The 16,515-nt window shown below is 57.2% G+C and overlaps 1 protein-coding gene across 1 annotated transcript; it reads left to right on the top strand.

The window, feature by feature from the left end:
* The first annotated feature begins 287 nt into the window (after positions 1-287).
* Positions 288-16,507, top strand: EIF3D (eukaryotic translation initiation factor 3 subunit D). The gene is made up of 15 exons (XM_029078908.1): positions 288-394; positions 3,922-4,054; positions 4,485-4,530; positions 5,957-6,093; positions 6,822-6,907; positions 7,892-7,964; positions 8,150-8,262; positions 8,432-8,564; positions 8,940-9,087; positions 10,555-10,685; positions 11,608-11,693; positions 11,860-11,989; positions 14,112-14,254; positions 15,249-15,529; positions 16,356-16,507. Exons 2-15 carry the CDS (start codon positions 3,932-3,934, stop codon positions 16,367-16,369), a joined length of 1,644 nt encoding a protein of 547 aa, XP_028934741.1. The 5' UTR covers positions 288-394; positions 3,922-3,931; the 3' UTR covers positions 16,370-16,507.
* The last annotated feature ends 8 nt before the right edge of the window (positions 16,508-16,515 follow it).

The raw sequence follows: 16,515 nt of genomic DNA, 5'->3' as shown, positions 1-16,515 counted from the left end.
CTGACAAGTGGCGGGGCCGGGATTCGAACCCACGACCTCTGACTCCCCAGCCCGGGCTCTTGCCACTGAGCCACCCTGCTTGAATAGTCAGGCTGGGCCTCGCCGGAAGTTGGGCCACGGTCGACGCTCTAGCCCTGTTTTCTGCTCTCTATGGTTGGGGAGGCCCATTCCCCCTCCCAGCTGTGCTTTACGACACTGAGGCCGTTCATCCCCGACGCAGGGTCGTGGGGGGGTTTTACGACAGGGCTGGGGGGGCTCGCTTTACGGCGCCGGGGGCTGCGCGCGCATCCTCCGTCTCTTCGGGCCGCCGATCCTGGAGATGGCGGCGCGGTGAGCGGCGCCGGGAGCATCCGTCCGCATCCGCCTCCATCCGCCCTCATCGGGGCCGGACTAGGTGAGCGGCGGGGCCGGGGCACCTGCAGGATCCCCGGGGGAGGCCATCGGGCCTTCGGATGGCGCCGGGGCACCCAAAAAAGGACCGTCCCTCCCACTTAATAATCATGATGGCATTTATTAAGCGCTTACTATGTGCAAAGCACTGTTCTAAGCGCTGGGGGGATGCCAGGTGATCAGGTTGTCCCACCTGGAGCTCAGAGTTTTAATCCCTATTTTAATAATGATGTTGGTGTATTTGTTAAGCGCTTACTATGTGCAGAGCACTGTTCTAAGCGTTGGGGGAGATACAGGGTCATCAGGTGGTCCCACGTGAGGCTCACAGTTAATCCACATTTTAATAATAAATAATGTTGGTGTTTAAGCGCTTACTATGTGCAAAGCACTGTTCTAAGCGCTTTGCACATAGTAAGCGCTTAACAAATACCAACATTATTATTATTAAAATTAAACTGTGCTAAGCGCTGGGGGGATACCAGGTGATCAGTTTGTCCCCCGTGGGGCTCACAGTCTTCATCCCCATTTGACAGATGAGGGAACTGAGGCACAAAGAATAATAATAATGGTGGTATTTGTTAAGTGCTTATTACGTGCAGAGCACTGTGCTAAGCGCTGGAGGAGATACAGGGTCATCAGGTTGTCCCCCGTGGGGCTCCCAGTTTTCATCCCCATTTGACATATGTGGGAACTGAGGCACAGAGAAGTAAAGTGACTTGCCCAAAGTCACACAGCTGACAAGGGGTGGAGCTGGGATTAGAACCCACAGCCTCTGACTCCCGAGCCCAGGATCTCTCCACTAAGCCACGCTACTTCAACCGATGGTCCTGATGCGTGCGGGCAGAACACTGTCCTAAGCGCTAAGGAGAACACAGTCCATTTGGTCGGTGCCCACCCTGCCCTCCAGCTGCTCACAATCAGTGGTGTTTACTGATTGCTTAATAATAATAATTATGATGGCATTTGTTAAGTGCTTACTACGTGCAAAGCACTGTTCTGAGCGCTGGGGAGGATACAAGGTGCTCAGGTTGTCCCTCGTGGGGCTCACAGTCTTCATGCCCATTTTACAGATGAGGCACAGATCTGCACAGAACCCCCTAAGTGCCCTCCCATTAATGGGGTGAAAGCTTTTTTTTAAATGACATTTGTTAAGCAGCGTGGCTCAGATGGAAGAGCCCGGGGCTGGGAGTCAGGTCATGGGTTCTAATCCTGGCTCTGCCACCTGTCAGCTGGGTGACTTCGGGCAAGCCACTTCACTTCCCTGGGCCTCAGTGACCTCATCTGGAAAATGGGGGTAAAGACTGGGAGCCCCACGTGGGACAACCTGATCACCTTGTATCTCCCCTAGCGCTTAGAACAGTACTCAGCACATAGTAAGCGCTAAGTGCTAACTATGTGCCAGACACTGAACTAAGCACTGGGGTGGTTCCAAGCTCGTCGGATGGAAAAGAGTCCGTCTCCTCCGTGGAACTCAGTCTCAATCCCTATTTTACAGATGAGGCAACAGTCCCAGAGAAGAGAAGTGACCTGCCCACGGTCACCCAGCTGATAAGGGGCAGAGCCGGGTTTAGAACCCAGGTCCTCTGACTCCCAGGCCTGTGCTCTTTCCACTAGGCCATCCTGCTTCTGCGCCTTCCGTCAGCCCCGAGGCCAAGTCGCCAGCCCCCTGCGTTCATTCATATTTATTGAGCGCTTACTGCGTGCGGAGCACTGTACCAAGCGCTTGGAAAGTACAGTTCAGCAACAGAGAGAGACAATCCCTGCCCAATAATGGGCTCACAGTCTAGGAGGGGGGAGACAGCAAAACAGAGCAAGTAAACGAGCTCTAGACTGTGAGCCCGTGGTGGGCAGGAATGTGTCTGTTGTTATATTGTACTCTCCCAAGTGCTCAGTCCAGTGCTTTGCGCACAGTAAGCGCCGAATAAATATGATTAATGAATGAAGCAATCCCGGATGCAGAAGCAGGGAATGGGAAACGAGTAGAGCTGGGAATTGGCAGCGACCTCACCCCTTTTTACTAGCGGGGTGCCCTCCCTCAGGGTCAAGGGCCCATCATGTCTGCTGCTCCCCAGGAGCCTGCATGGGTGCTTTGAACTGATAATTCTGGAGTTCCCCAGTGGGCCAGGTGCATTTCTTCTGACCCAATTAATCATATGTATCGTGTGCTTGCTTTGTGCGGAGCACTGTACTAAGCACTTGGGAGAGTACGATTGAGTTGGCAGACACGTCGGCTGCCCGCATGTCCTCTTGACTATAAGCTCGTTGTGGACGGGGAACAAGTCGACCTTCGACTCTGTTATAGTGTACTCTCCCAAGCAGTTCGTACAGTGCTGTGCGCACGGTAAGTGCCCAGTAAATACCACTGAGAAATGATGAATTGATTTAGAATTGGCTAGACAATTCATTCAGTAGTATTTATTGAGCGCTTACTATGTGCAGAGCACTGGACTAAGTGCTCGGAATGGACGGTTCGGTAGATAGAGACGATCCCTGCCAAATGATCTACAGTCTAATCATGTAGATTGATGAGATAAGAACTGATGTGGAAGCAGCGTGGCTTAGTGGAAAGAGCCCGGGCTTGGGAGCCAGAGGTCGTGGGTTCTCATCCCGGCTCTGCCCCTTATCAGCTCTGTGACTTTGGACAAGTCACTTCACTTTTTACCTCAGTGACCTCATCTATGAAATGAGGATTAAGTCTGTGAACCCCATGTGGGACAACCTGATTACCTTGTATCTACCTCAGTGCTTAGAACAGTGCCTGGCATGTAGTAAGCGCTTAAGAAATACCATTATTATTATAATTATTATGAAGGCGCTTGGAGTCTAGATTCAAATTTCCTGAGCAGCTATGCTTTTGTGATCTTTTAAGAATTCACCCTTTCTGAGTAAGACCCCCATTCTTCCTGGCCTTTGTTTGCTTAGATGCATGTTGGGGATAAGAGTCGCTGGTCTTTAATCCTGCCTTGTGTTGCGTGGCCTAAATGTCAGTTGTAAAAAGAAAGTCCACTGACCTCCTTCCAGAATTGGATGTGAGCTGAATCATATTGCCGTTCCCAGTTTGATAGGCGTTCTCCCAAAATACCAAGTCTTTATAAAGCTCTCATATATTGTTTTCCGGGAAAGTCCAACACTTGTATTTAAAGAAAATATTACCTTGGATAATCTTTTCCAATCTCTCGAGGTCTTGTAGAGAAGTCAGTGTAAGGCCCAGGTTTCGCTTTGAGGCTTCCAAACAATTGTAGAAATGACTGTATTTATTAAGCACTTAATGTACCCCAAGCACCGGGGTAAATACAAGGTAGCTCGACACCGCCCCTGCCCCACATGGACCTCAAAATCTATGTTACCCCCATTTTACAGATGAGGAAACAGGGGTGGCAAGGTTAAGTGACTTGCCTGAGGTCACACAGCAGGCAAGTGGCAGCCCTGGGCTTCCAAACCAGATTGCCTAACTCCCAGCGTGACGTCGGGCTCGTCCGTCTCCGCCCGGCGACCTCATCCCTGCATAACCTGCCTTTTCCTATCGCTCAGGTTGTAGAAGATGGCCAAGTTCATGACACCCGTGATCCAGGACAACCCCTCCGGCTGGGGGCCCTGTGCCGTCCCGGAGCAGTTTCGGGACATGCCTTATCAGCCCTTCAGCAAAGGAGATCGGCTCGGAAAGGTGCTCGGGCCCGGGCGGGGACTCCGGGGTTCAAAACTGCCAGGGTCCCCGCTTTCGGCCTCGCTTCTCTCCGGAGCCTAATTCGGCCGAGAGGCGGGCTCCCGGCGGTATTATTGAGTGGCATGTTTTGTATCAGATCCGCACGTCATACGGGTCGTTTGACCCCCTTCCCTCCAGAGCAGGCTTTGGCCTAAACTCTGGTTTTCAAGGGTTTGGGTTTTGGGCTGGGAATAGCCGGGCACTCCTAGAGACATGGGTTTGGGACTTAAGAAGGTAGCCGAGAGTCGTGGGGGACAGGAGCTTACCTCAGTCAGTCGGTCAGTTGTATTTTTTGAGCACTTACTGTTTGCAGAGCACTATTCTAAATCCTTGGGAGAGTCTAATATACCAATAACCCCTTCTTTGGTTTTCCCGTCGTGTCTCCAATTAGGTTGCTGACTGGACTGGAGCCACCTACCAGGACAAGAGATACACAAGTAAGTGGCGCTCATTTGGCCTGTGCCCGGGCCGTCTCCTGGGCCAGTGACCCACCCCCCCGGGCCAGCTGGGGGTCTCCAGGAGAGCTCCCAAACTTGAGGTTGACAAAAGGCCTCGTGGGGCCGGTTTTTGGTTATATGGGACGGAAGCCTCCACCGGAGAAGAGTCGGCTCCCTTCGGACCGAGCGCGTCTGCGAAAGGCAGGGCGTTGGGCTCCGCCAGCCGGCAGCGGCTCGTCCGGGAGAGTCCCTGTCACCGACGGGAGACCTCAAAAAAAAAGATAATCCAGCCGCACGGTCTCATGGGTGAAGCACGGGCCTGGGAGTCAGAGGACCTGGGTTCTAATCCCCGGCTCTGCCGGCGGCTTGCTGTGTGATCACGGGCAAGTCACTTCACTTCCCTGTGCCTCGGTTTTGTTCACTGTAAAATGAGGATAGCTATTCTCCCTCCTACTTAAACTGGGAGTCCCCTGCGGGACGGGGACTGTGACCGACCTGAATAACTTGTACCCTTCCCAGCCCTTAGAACAGTGTTCGATGCGTAGTAAGGTTTTAACAAATAGCGGGCATAGGACACCCGGAGCCAAGAGCGGAGCCACTGGCGGTTAAAAGCTTGATGGGGGCAAATAGGACCCGGGAGCGAGCAGGAGGTGTAAGGAATGAGCCCCTAAGCCAGAAGAGCGAGGTCCAGTGCCTTGTTCCCTACCAGGAGCCACGTTGGCTCTCAGATGTCTCCTGGTTCCCCGTTCACTAGGGTGAACCAGACTTAGCTTTAGCAAGATGAATTTCCCAGCACCTCCGGGCTGACCGGAGCAGGGTCTGACCATAATCTTAGCATGTGATTCCTCCAGCCGGAGGCCAAAGCCATAGTTACCTGCTGCTCCTGGTGCTCCCAGGTTCCTCTGCCCTCCCTGTGGGCCTTCCTTATTAGGAATAATAACGTTGGTATTTGTTAAGTGCTTACTCTGTGCAGAGCACTGTTCTAAGCGCCGGGGGAGATTCAGGGTCGTCAGGTTGTCCCACGTGAGGCTCACAGTCTTCGTCCCCATTTTACAGATGAGGTCACTGAGGCCCAGAGAAGTGAAGTGACTTGCCCACAGTCACACAGGTGACAAGTGGCAGAGCCGGGATTCGAACCCATGATCTCTGACTCCCAAGCCCGGGCTCTTCCCACTGAGCCACGCTGCTTCTCTGTTGACCCCTCGTCCCACCCTCCGCCGTTGAGGGAAAGGGGTTGGGCTAGCTTGCCGCTTCTGAGCGGGGAAATCCCGCCAGACGGTTTTCGGGTGCTGTGGGGAAGGGAGCGTTACAGAAGGGAAGAATATGGCCAGCTTCGCTCCTCTGACTCTTCCCAGTAGGCTCCAGCTCCGCACTCTAGGAAGCTGTTGATTCGGAGATGTTCACCAGGGGTTTATTCTGTCCCCAGATAAATACTCGTCCCAGTTTGGAGGCGGCAGCCAATATGCATATTTCCACGAGGAGGATGAGACCAGCTTCCAGCTGGTGGACACGGCCCGGACCCAGAAGACGGCCTACCAGCGGAACAGGATGCGGTTTGCCCAGGTCAGGCCCGGGCGGGCTGTACGGGATGCGCGCCTCCTCCCTGGCCGGGGCGGGGGGGTCCAGGGCCCGCCAAGGGTGCCGGGCCTAGAGAAAGATGTTAATCTGAAGCCCTTGAGACACCCAGTGGGCCAGCGGCCACTGCTTCTTAAAGCCCTCGCCGACCCGAGCACCTGACGGGGCGTGTGTGAGGGGTTGGCCAAGTGTCAGACTGAGAGTGGAGGGGTGTGAGGAGGTAGGGTAGGGCGGGGAGGTCTGGCCGGCAGGGTTCATACCGGAGCCCAGAAACCGATATGACCCTTACCTTCCTGACGCAACACAACATATACACACGCTGTCTCTCTTTCTCTCTTCCTCCCCCGTTCTTTTCTCTCCCTCTCTTCCCCCCTTCTTTCTGCCTCCCCCCCTTTTCTTTCCTTTTCTCTCTTCCTTCCTCTCCTCCCCTCCCCTCTTTTCTCTCCCTCTCCCCGCCCCCTTCCAGGTCAGAGAGGGAGTTAATTAAGGACCTGGAAGGCCCTCATTTAACGTGTCCCACCTCAGATTCACTTTGAGGGTTTAAAACCAGGCTGATATCCCGGCATCTGCCCTTGGGGTTCTCTGGACCGGTGGTTTTGGGGGCCGCCTCACGGATGGAGCTTGCGGTGTCACGACGGCGTTGCCCGATAAGCTCCTCCGTTTGGGCTAGGGGGTCATGGCCTGACTTGTCCCCGTTCTCCTCCCCCGCTCCTCAGAGGAACCTTCGGAGGGACAAGGACCGGCGGAACATGCTGCAGTTCAACATGCAGACGCTACCGAAGGGGGCCAAGCAGAAAGAGAGGTGAGGCGGCGTCTTGCCGGCAGTGAGAGTCGGCTGTCGTTTCCTCTAGACTGGAAGCTCGTTGTGGGCAGGCATTGTATCTACCGACTCTGTCCTGTTGAACTCTCCCACGCGCTTAGTACGGTGTTCTGCCAATAATCGCTCACTGTATACAGTCGATTGGTTGATGCTGGGAATTCACCTCGACGCTGACTTTCCGCCGAGGCGGGGTTGAGAAGCAGCAGGGCCTAGTGGACAGAAGGAGGGCCTGGGAGTCAAAAGGATCTGGGTTCTAATTCTGGTTCTGCCTTTGTCTGCTGGGTGACCTTGGACTGGTCACGTAACTTCTGTCTCCGTTACTTCATTTGTAATGGGGGAATTAGGACCTTGAAACCCATGTGGGACATGAACTGTGTCCAACCTGATTAGTTTGTATCTAACCCAGTGCTCAGAACAGTGGTTGACGCATAGTAAGCACTTAAGTAATCCCCCCCCCCCCCCAAAAAAAGTGTATTAATGTAGAGCAAAAGGATTGAATTGTTGTTTCCGATGGTATTTTCAAGTGAAATTTACATGTCGATTATCTCACTAGAGGCAAGGTAGAGTTGTGGGAAATGTAGCCAGCGGGGGAAAACAGAACAACAGCTTGCCCCCAGACAGAGAATCAATCAGGTATTAGGAGCAGTGTGGCCCAGAGGAAAGAGCGTGGGCCTAGGGGTCAGAAGCCCTGGGTTCTAATCCCAGCTAGGCCAGCTGCCTGTCTCTGTGACCTTGGGCAAGTCACTTTTTTCATCTGTAAAATGGGGGTCCCGTAGCTGTTCTCCCTCCTACTTAGACTGTGAGCCCCACATAGGCCTGGAACTGTGTCCCTCTGATTAAATTTTGACGCGTAGGAAGTGCTCGATGCCTAGTAAGTGTTTGACAGATACCATAATCCTAATAAGGGATAGCGCTCGATCCAAGCCCCTGACTCTGGGTTTCCCCCCTCTCCCCGTCTTTTTCCAGAGACCGCTTACGCCTGCAGAAGAAGTTCCAGAAGCAGTTTGGGGTGCGGCAGAAATGGGACCAGAAATCCCAGGTGAGGGACCGCTCGTACACCAACGCGCTCCAGTGGGGTCTGTTAAGATCGGCGGGCGTCCAGCACAGCCACCGCCCCGCTGTGTCGGCCCGCCCGCCCGCAGCCGGTCTCTGGGCAGATTCCCGCGCCTTCCCTCTCTCAATGGCCACCTCCTTCCCTCCCCTCTCCCCCCGCTCCCCCGGCAGAAGCCCCGAGACTCTTCTGTGGAAGTCCGCAGCGACTGGGAGGTGAAGGAGGAGATGGATTTCCCCCGCCTGATGAAGATGCGCTACTTGGAGGTGTCGGAGCCCCAAGACATGTGAGCGGTGCCATCTCCCCGCCAGCCCGGGTGGGAGGGGGCCTTGGGTTGGCGGGGACGGAACGGAGGCGATGGCTCCCGAGGTGCCCGTGTGTGAGGGCTCGCTCTCTCACGCTCTCTCTTGCTCTCTCTTTCCCCCGCTCCGACCTAATTGGTCCCCGGCCCACAGAGAATGCTGCGGAGCCCTGGAGTACTACGATAAGGCCTTCGACCGCGTCACCACGAGGAACGAGAAGACCCTGCGGAGCATCAAGCGCATCTTCCACACCGTCACGACCACCGACGACCCCGTCATCCGCAAGGTACCCCGGCCCTTGCCGCCGCCGCGGCCTGCGCCGTAGGGGGCTTGGAGGGGGGCTCGGAGGCCAGACCGGGCCCGAGCTCTCAGTCGGCGGGGGCTCGAAGGAGGGAAGTGACAGGCCAGGGGACGAACGGCAGGTTCCCGCTTCGATTCCATTCGTCTTCTCTCAAGTTCCCCCCGCCCCCGCAATCCTCCCCCAGAGCCGGGAGCGGAGTGGATAGTTCTTCGCTTTACTTTGCAGGTTTCCGCTGCCCCGTGGGCCAGATGGCGATGGCCGCCCCGCCCTTTTCGGGAGCGGGTGAAGCCGAACGATTCCACGTTCCCTCTCTCACGATTTCTTCCCTTCTCTCCCCTCCCCGCCCACCGGTCTCGGCAGCTGGCGAAAACGCAGGGGAACGTGTTTGCCACTGACGCCATCCTGGCCACGTTGATGAGCTGCACCCGCTCGGTGTATTCCTGGGACATTGTCGTCCAGAGGGTCGGCTCCAAGCTCTTCTTCGACAAGAGGGACAACTCTGACTTTGGTGAGGAGGCTTTCCTGGAACTCGGGGACGGGTGGGGGTTGGAAGCAGCAAGGCTTAGCGGAAAGAACGCGAGTTCGGGAGTCAGAGGACCTGGCTTCTAATCCCTGCTCTGCCACTTGTCTGTTGCGTGATCTTGGGCCGGTCACTTCATTTCTCTGGGCCTCAGTTACCTCATCCGTAAAATGGGGGTTAAGACTCTGAGCCTTCTGTGGGACAGGGACTGCGTCCATCCCGATGATCTCGAGTCTTCCCCAGCACTCGGTACAGTGCCTGGCTCACGGTAAGCGCTTAACACGTAGCGTTTTTAAAAATCTGCCTTAATTCACTGTTTCCCCACTGGTCCTACGGGAATTCAGCCTCCTTGGAGCAGAATGGCTCGTTCTGGAAAGACGGGTGCCGGGACTGAGGGAATCCGTCCAACGGCATCGTGATCCGTCTGTCTTAATGACAAAAATCCATCGTTCTTTCCCACCGTCGGGTTGACCGCGTGGGCAGGCTCCCTTGCCCCCGGTCGTCCCCTGTGGCCCCTTCCCTTGATTTACCTTCCACCTTCAATCTGCCTGGCCCGCCGTTCCTTAGTCGGTAATATCCACTTGGCTCCTTGGCTCCACTGCCCTGGGGCAAGCCCCTGACTCTTTCTGGCTAGATTCCTATAGCAGCCTCCTTCCGGGCCTCTGCCTCGTCTCTCCCCCCTTCGGTCTGTCTCGTGAGCCTCCGACAGTTCTCCGTCACCCCCAGCGAAGGGAAAGGACTTGGGTTCTCAGTTCCGTAGCGGCTGACTCCCTTCTAGCTGGCCACCTTTTTCTTCTGCTTCACAGTGATAATAGTGGTACTTGTTAGGTGTTCATTAGGTGCCAAGCACTGCACTAAGCGGTGGGGTAGATAGAAGATAATCGGGTCAGTCACGGTCCTCATCACATCTCTAAATAAGGGAGAACAGGTATTGCATCCCCATTTTACAGCTGAGGAAGCTGAGTCACAGAGGCATCAAGCGACTTGCCCAAGGTCACCCAGGAGACAGGTGGCCGAGCCAGGAATCAAACTCAGGTCCTTTGACTCCCGGGCCCAAGCTGTTTCCACTAGGTCAGGTTGCTTCATCCCACTTGTGTCTCTGTGGATCCAACTGTCCCAGTCCCCCTGGTTTGCGGCACCGTCTCCCGGACACCGCCCGATTCTGTCTCTTCCCTCCGCCGAAAGCCCCGTCCACAGAGCCGTCCCCCACTAACCCACAGCTCGCCCTTCTCGTCCTAACAGACTTCTCATTTTTGACTCTCCTCCCATTTTTTCCATCCTGCTTTATTCATCACCTTCAGAGTGCGGGTCTTCTCCCCCCGCTCGCCGAAAAGTCCCTGGAGGGCCGGGCCGGGCCTCCTCCTTGCTCTGCACGTCCTCTCGTGCCGTTGCCGGCCACTCGCCAGACGCCGCTGAAGGCGGTGAGTCTGAACCCTTCCTGCCCTCCCCTTGTAGACCTTCTGACCGTGAGCGAAACCGCCAACGAGCCTCCTCAGGACGAGGGCAATTCCTTCAATTCACCCCGCAATCTGGCCATGGAGGCAACGTACATCAACCACAATTTCTCCCAACAGTGCTTGAGGATGGTGAGTGGTTCCTCTCGGGGGAACGTGGGGGCCAGTTAGGCAGACGGACGGTCGTCTGGGGAGAGGGTGGAATTTGTGTCTTCCTCCCTCTTGTGAGCACCTAAACTGTGAGCTTCCCGTGGGCGGGGAACCCATCTATCAACTCTGTTGTATGTGCTTTCGTCATCGTGAATAGTATTTACTGAGCGCACACTGTGTTTTGCAGAGAGATGGTTTGTCTGGGTAGAGGGTGGCATTCGTATCTCCCGCCTCTCGTAAGCCACCGGACTCCAGGCTTCCTGTGGAGGGGGACGTCGTCTACGAACTCGGTTGTATCGGGGATCTTATCGCCGAGCGCTTACCGTGTGCAGAGCACTGTACCGACCACTTGGGAGAATACATTAACGACCGAGTCGGTAGACGTGCCCTGCCCACAACGAGCTTACAGCTAGAGGGGGAGACCGACATTAAAAGAGATCGTTTATAAAATATAATGGGTCTCGCAGGCACTTGGGACGGTAAGCGTTCGATGAAAACCACCGATTGATTGTCGAGCCTAGATTTCCATCCTGCCAGACAACACCGTCCCTCCCCTCACCTACCCACCCCCCGGCGCATGCACACACGCGACAGAAGGAGGTTTCCCCGGGGTAGAAGCCAGAGGTAAACCCGAATAGCAAAAGCTCCTAGGTGGTCCTTGCTGACTGGCATTCGGTTTGGTCTCTGACCCACCGTCTGGCATCTCACGGTCTTACGTACCTGTGATTTATTTTTATTATTCACGTCTGTCCCGTGTCCCCCCCCCCCCCCCCCAGACCGTAAGCTCACTGTGGCAAGGGAATGTGTTAGTCTATTCTGTCGTATTCTCCGAGGCGATCAGTACAGTGCTGTGCACACGGTAAATACATTCGACTGACCGGTTTGTCCTGCCCCGTCTCTTCAGGGTAAAGATCGATACAAATTTCCCAACCCAAACCCCTTCGTGGAAGACGACATGGATAAGAACGAAGTGGCTTCGGTGGCCTACCGGTACGTGCTGCTTCGGGAGCGGGAGAGACGTACTGGCGGGGGAGAGGGGCGGGGCGGGGCCGGCGGCGGTTTGGCCTCCGGCCCGTCCCTTCCCGGGTCAGCGGGCGGTCCGCCGTCGGGGCGGGCGGCTGGGCTGGGGGCGGCCAACGGGCTCTCTGGCCCCCAGGTACCGGAGGTGGAAGCTGGGGGACGACATAGACCTGATCGTCCGCTGCGAGCACGACGGGGTCATGACCGGCGCCAACGGAGAAGTGTCTTTCATCAACATCAAGACGCTGAACGAGTGGGATTCTCGGGTGAGAGGGCGCTGAGTCTCCCCGTCCTCCCCGCTCGTTCGGCGGTGGGATTTTTCTCCCCCGGCTTCCGTCCTGGGTTCCCTCAAAGGTAGTGGGTTACCGGTACCGTTGAGGGGTGGCGCGTTCTAAGTAATCCCAGCCTCCAGCCCGCCCCGCACATTAAAAACCAGCAGCTGCACCTTCCGAGGCGATTCCCGCCACCCCCGGCTCTGCCTCATCTGTAAAAATGGGAACTGAGACTGTGAGCCCCCGTGAGGAGCAGAGATTGGGTCCGGCACGATTTGCTTCTGACTGCCCTGGCGCTTAGTACAGTGCCTGGCACGTAATAAACGCTTAACAAAAACCGGAAAGGAAACAAGAAAACCCTCGAGAGTCAACAGTGCCGCTCCTCTTCAGGAGTGTGAGTAGGGAAGCCAGTCAACCCGCGTGCAGGCTACGCTGTTTTTAAAGAGATGCGGAACCTGGCGTGTCGGTGTCGTTTTCTATTGCTCTTAGGTTCATCGTGTCTAATCAGTCAGATACTGTTAGCATTATTCGGACCTTCCCGTTCGCTTTCGTCGTTTGCTTTATTTACGCTTTTAAGTGCTCACTTAGTGCCCAGTGTTGTACCTGGTGTTGGGGTGGAAACAAGATAATCAGTTGGGACCCCGCGTGCACCTCCCAGTCTTCATCCCCATTTTACAGATGAGGTAACTGAGGCCCAGAGCCGTGAAGTGACCGGCCCAAGGTCACAGAGCAGACAAGTGGCGGAGCTGGGATTAGAACTCAGGGCCTTCTGGCGTCCAGGCCCGGGCTCCGTCCGCTAGGCCAGCTGCTTCTCTGATTCCGTTGGTATTTATTGTGCACTTAGTGTGTGCAGGGAACTGGGCTAAGCACTTGATTTTTTTTTTCCCCCCCCCGTTTGTGCAAATCCATCTCTGGCTTCCTTCCCTGACCGCGGCCACCACTTTTCTGTGTCATCTCTTCATCGCCTTTTCCTTCTGGAATCATCGCCGCCCATTTTAGAATCCGGTGCAGACTGGCTGGGGAGAAATCTTGTTCGGGAGCATTTCTCCTACTCCACTTGAGTCTTCGGTTTTTACGCGGCCTCACTGAGGGCTTCCGGACCGCTTCCCATCTTCCTAAAACAGCTTTGACCCAAGCTGCTGGGGGCACGAAGCAGCGTGGCTCAGTGGAAAGAGCCCGGGCTTGGGAGCCGGAGGTCACGGGTTCTAATCCCGGCTCCGCCGCTGGGTGACTTGGGGCAAAGTCACTTCACTTCTCTGTGTCTCAGTGACCTCATCTGGAAAATGGGGTTTAAAACTGTGAGCCTACGTGGGACAACCTGATTGCCTTGTATCCCCCTCAGCGCTTAACAGTGCTCGGCACATAGTAAGCGCTTAACAGATACCGTCATCATCACGTGTTTTGCGGATGGCGGGGGTGATACTCTTGAAACTTATTTTTTTCTCTGGATGGTACTTGATAAGCGCCTCCTCTCCGCCCGGCCACCTTTCTGAGTGCCGTACAAGAGAATGAGGTTGGGCTCGGTCCCTGCCCCATATGGGGCTCCCGGTGTAGGTGGAATTGAGGGGAAAAACATGGCCCGTTACATGCAGTCGGGAAGGTGCGGCTCTGCCGCTGACCCGAGGGCACACGCGTGACGCGATAGAGACGACGGCGTGGAGAGGCGTCGTGGTCTAGTGGAAAGAGCCCGGGCCTGGGAGTCACAGGTCATGGGTTCTAATCCCGGTTCCTCCACTTATCAGCTGTGTGACTCTGGGCAAGTCACTTCACTTCTCTGCGCCTCGGTTCCCTCATCTGGATAACGGGGGTGAAGACAGCGAACCCCACGTGGGACAACCTGATTACCTTGTATCCCTTCCAGCGCTTAGAACAGTGCCTGGCACGTAGTAAGCGCCCAACAAATGCCGTCATTATTGTTGCCGTTAAACCCGTATCTACCCCGGCGTTCGAAACAGCGCTCGACGCCCAGCAGGCTCTTCGCAGATAACGCTGTTGCTGTCATCGGTTGTCCCCGGTTTGGCTGGGGGGGGGGGCGGGGGGACCGGACCCCCCCCCCCCCCCCCCCCCCCCCCCCCCGAGGTCCGACCGAGCACCCCGGCCCGGGTTTCCCTTGCAGCACTGCAACGGCGTGGACTGGCGCCAGAAGCTGGACTCTCAGCGGGGGGCCGTCATCGCCACGGAGCTGAAGAACAACAGCTACAAGCTGGCCCGCTGGACCTGCTGTGCCCTGCTGGCCGGATCCGAGTACCTCAAACTGGGGTGAGCCCGCCGGCGGGGCTCCGGTGGAGGGGGGGGCCCCTCCGGAGAGCGACCCCGGGGCCTCGGCTGGCTCGGGTCCCCGCGTCCCGGCCGCGGCTCCCCGTCTCCCCTAACCCCCTTCGAGCGGCGAGGCCCGGGCGGGCGGGGCGATCCTGCCCGACGTCCCACGGCCCCGCCGGGGGCACGGCTCCCACCCGGGTCTCCCGCCTCGCGGTCCTGGACCCTTCACCCTAGGCCACGCCCCCTCTCTAGTCGTTTGTCCAGATGGCGCCAGAGCATCTGCGGGGCGCGGAGGAACCGGGAGGCAGGGGCGGAAAGCCGGGAGGGGAGCAGAGCTCGTCCCCGGGGCCGCCTCTCTTTGTGTTTTACTGTTTCGTCGCGTCCGACTGGGGGCAGGGACCGGGTCTTCCGACCCCGTTCCGTCGGACCCCCCCCGAGAGCTTTAATCCGTCAGTCGGCGCACAGTAAGCGCTCAGTAAATACACCGCCGACTGTCTGATCGATTGGGCTGTCTCGAGTCCTCTCCCCCAACTCGATGGGTAGACCGTGAGCCCCTCGAGGGACAGGGTCCGGGTCTGATTCCTGCCGTCTCTCAGTGCTCAGTGCAGCGCTCTGCGCCCAGCAAGCGCTTTAAAAAAGCCCCCGCCATCGTTCAAGGCCCCGGCCTCTCCGCCGCCGTTCTCTGCTCCCTTCCCCGGTCGGGGTCGGGGAGGGCTCCCAGATCAGCAGTTGGTGGGTGGGCGGCGACGGGCGACGTCGAGGACGGGGCGGGGGCGGGAAAATACACCCCGTTGGGTTCCCGGTCGACGTCCGACAGCCTGGCAGGGTGTCGTCATCCTGGTCCAGCTCAGAGAACCTCCACCCGGCCCCTGGCCCAGGTGGCGGAGCCCTGAGCTCCGGGTTGAGGAAAGGAGCAGCGAGAGGGAATCGAGCAGCGGAGGAGTTCCAACCCGTCGCCCCGGACCCCCTCCGCGCGCCCCCTCCCGAATCCCAGGTACGTGTCCCGCTACCACGTGAAGGACTCGGCCCGCCACGTGATCCTGGGCACCCAGCAGTTCAAGCCGAACGAGTTCGCCAACCAGATCAACCTGAGCGTGGAGAACGCCTGGGGCATCCTGCGCTGCGTCATCGACATCTGCATGAAGCTGGAGGAGGGCAAGTACCTCATCCTCAAGGACCCCAACAAGCAAGTCATCCGCGTCTACAGCCTGCCCGACGGCACCTTCAGCTCCGACGAGGACGACGACGAGGACGACGAGGAGGAGGAGGAGGAGGGTGAGCGGCCGCCGGCGGAAGAGGGTCTCCGGAGCGCTTCCGCTGGGCGGAGGGCACGGGTGGGGATTCGAGGGGCTCCCCCGGCTGCCTTGGATTTTTGCCCTGAGTCTGGAGGAGGCGGGGGAGGACCGCCGTCTGCCAAATAGTGCCCTGAGGGGAGGGAGGGAGGGATTTTGTCGGTTTGATTGTTTCAGGTTCGGTATTGGACAAAGCGCCGACTGTCGGGCACTGTACTAAGCGCTGGGGTGGATGTAAGCGATCCATAGTCCTCGGACGTAGTCGTCGTCCCGCACAGGGCTCGGTCTTAATTCCCATTTTACAGCTGAGGGAGCCGGGGCGCAGAGAAGTGAAGACGAATCGTGCCCGAAGTCACACGGTGGCCGAGTGATAGGCTCCAACCCCGGCTCCGCCACTGGTCCGCCGTGACCTCGGGCGAGTCACTTCTCTGGGCCTCAGTTACCTCACCTGTAAAATGGGGATTGAGACCGAGCCCCACCCGGGACGGGGACTGTGTCCGACTGGATCTGCTCATGGTCCGCCCCCGCGCGTAGTACAGAGCCCGGCACGTAGTAAGCACTTAAAAAATACAACTTATTACTACCATTAAGACCCAGGTCTTACTGGGCGTGACTCCCAAGCCCGTGCTCTGTCAGGCGGCGCTGCCTTTTGGGAGTTTTAGCTGAAGCCGCCGACATGCCTTAACCTTTCCTCGAGTCTCTCAGGGAGCAGGCAGGGCCCTCTGGAGGGTTCCCTTCTCCCACCGGCCCTGGAAATCTGGCGTGGGCACAGCCTCCGCCCTCTCTCAGCCTTTCTCCCTCTCTTGCAGAGGAGGAATCGTAAGCCGGACGGACAGTCGGACGCGCGGCCACTCGTAACTCCTCCGGGCCAGGAAGAGACGCGGGGGCCTCCGTGCTGGGGATCCCGCCGGCTTACAGGGAGGCCTCAAGGTCCAAATAAAGTACAAGTCGTTAAATCACAGAGGGTTT

The sequence above is a fragment of the Ornithorhynchus anatinus genome, chromosome 14 (genome assembly GCF_004115215.2).
Source record: "Ornithorhynchus anatinus isolate Pmale09 chromosome 14, mOrnAna1.pri.v4, whole genome shotgun sequence".
In the NCBI taxonomy this organism is placed as follows: domain Eukaryota; kingdom Metazoa; phylum Chordata; class Mammalia; order Monotremata; family Ornithorhynchidae; genus Ornithorhynchus; species Ornithorhynchus anatinus.
The sequence above is the reverse complement of the archived record's forward strand: the minus strand, read 5'-3'. Positions and strand labels throughout refer to the sequence as shown.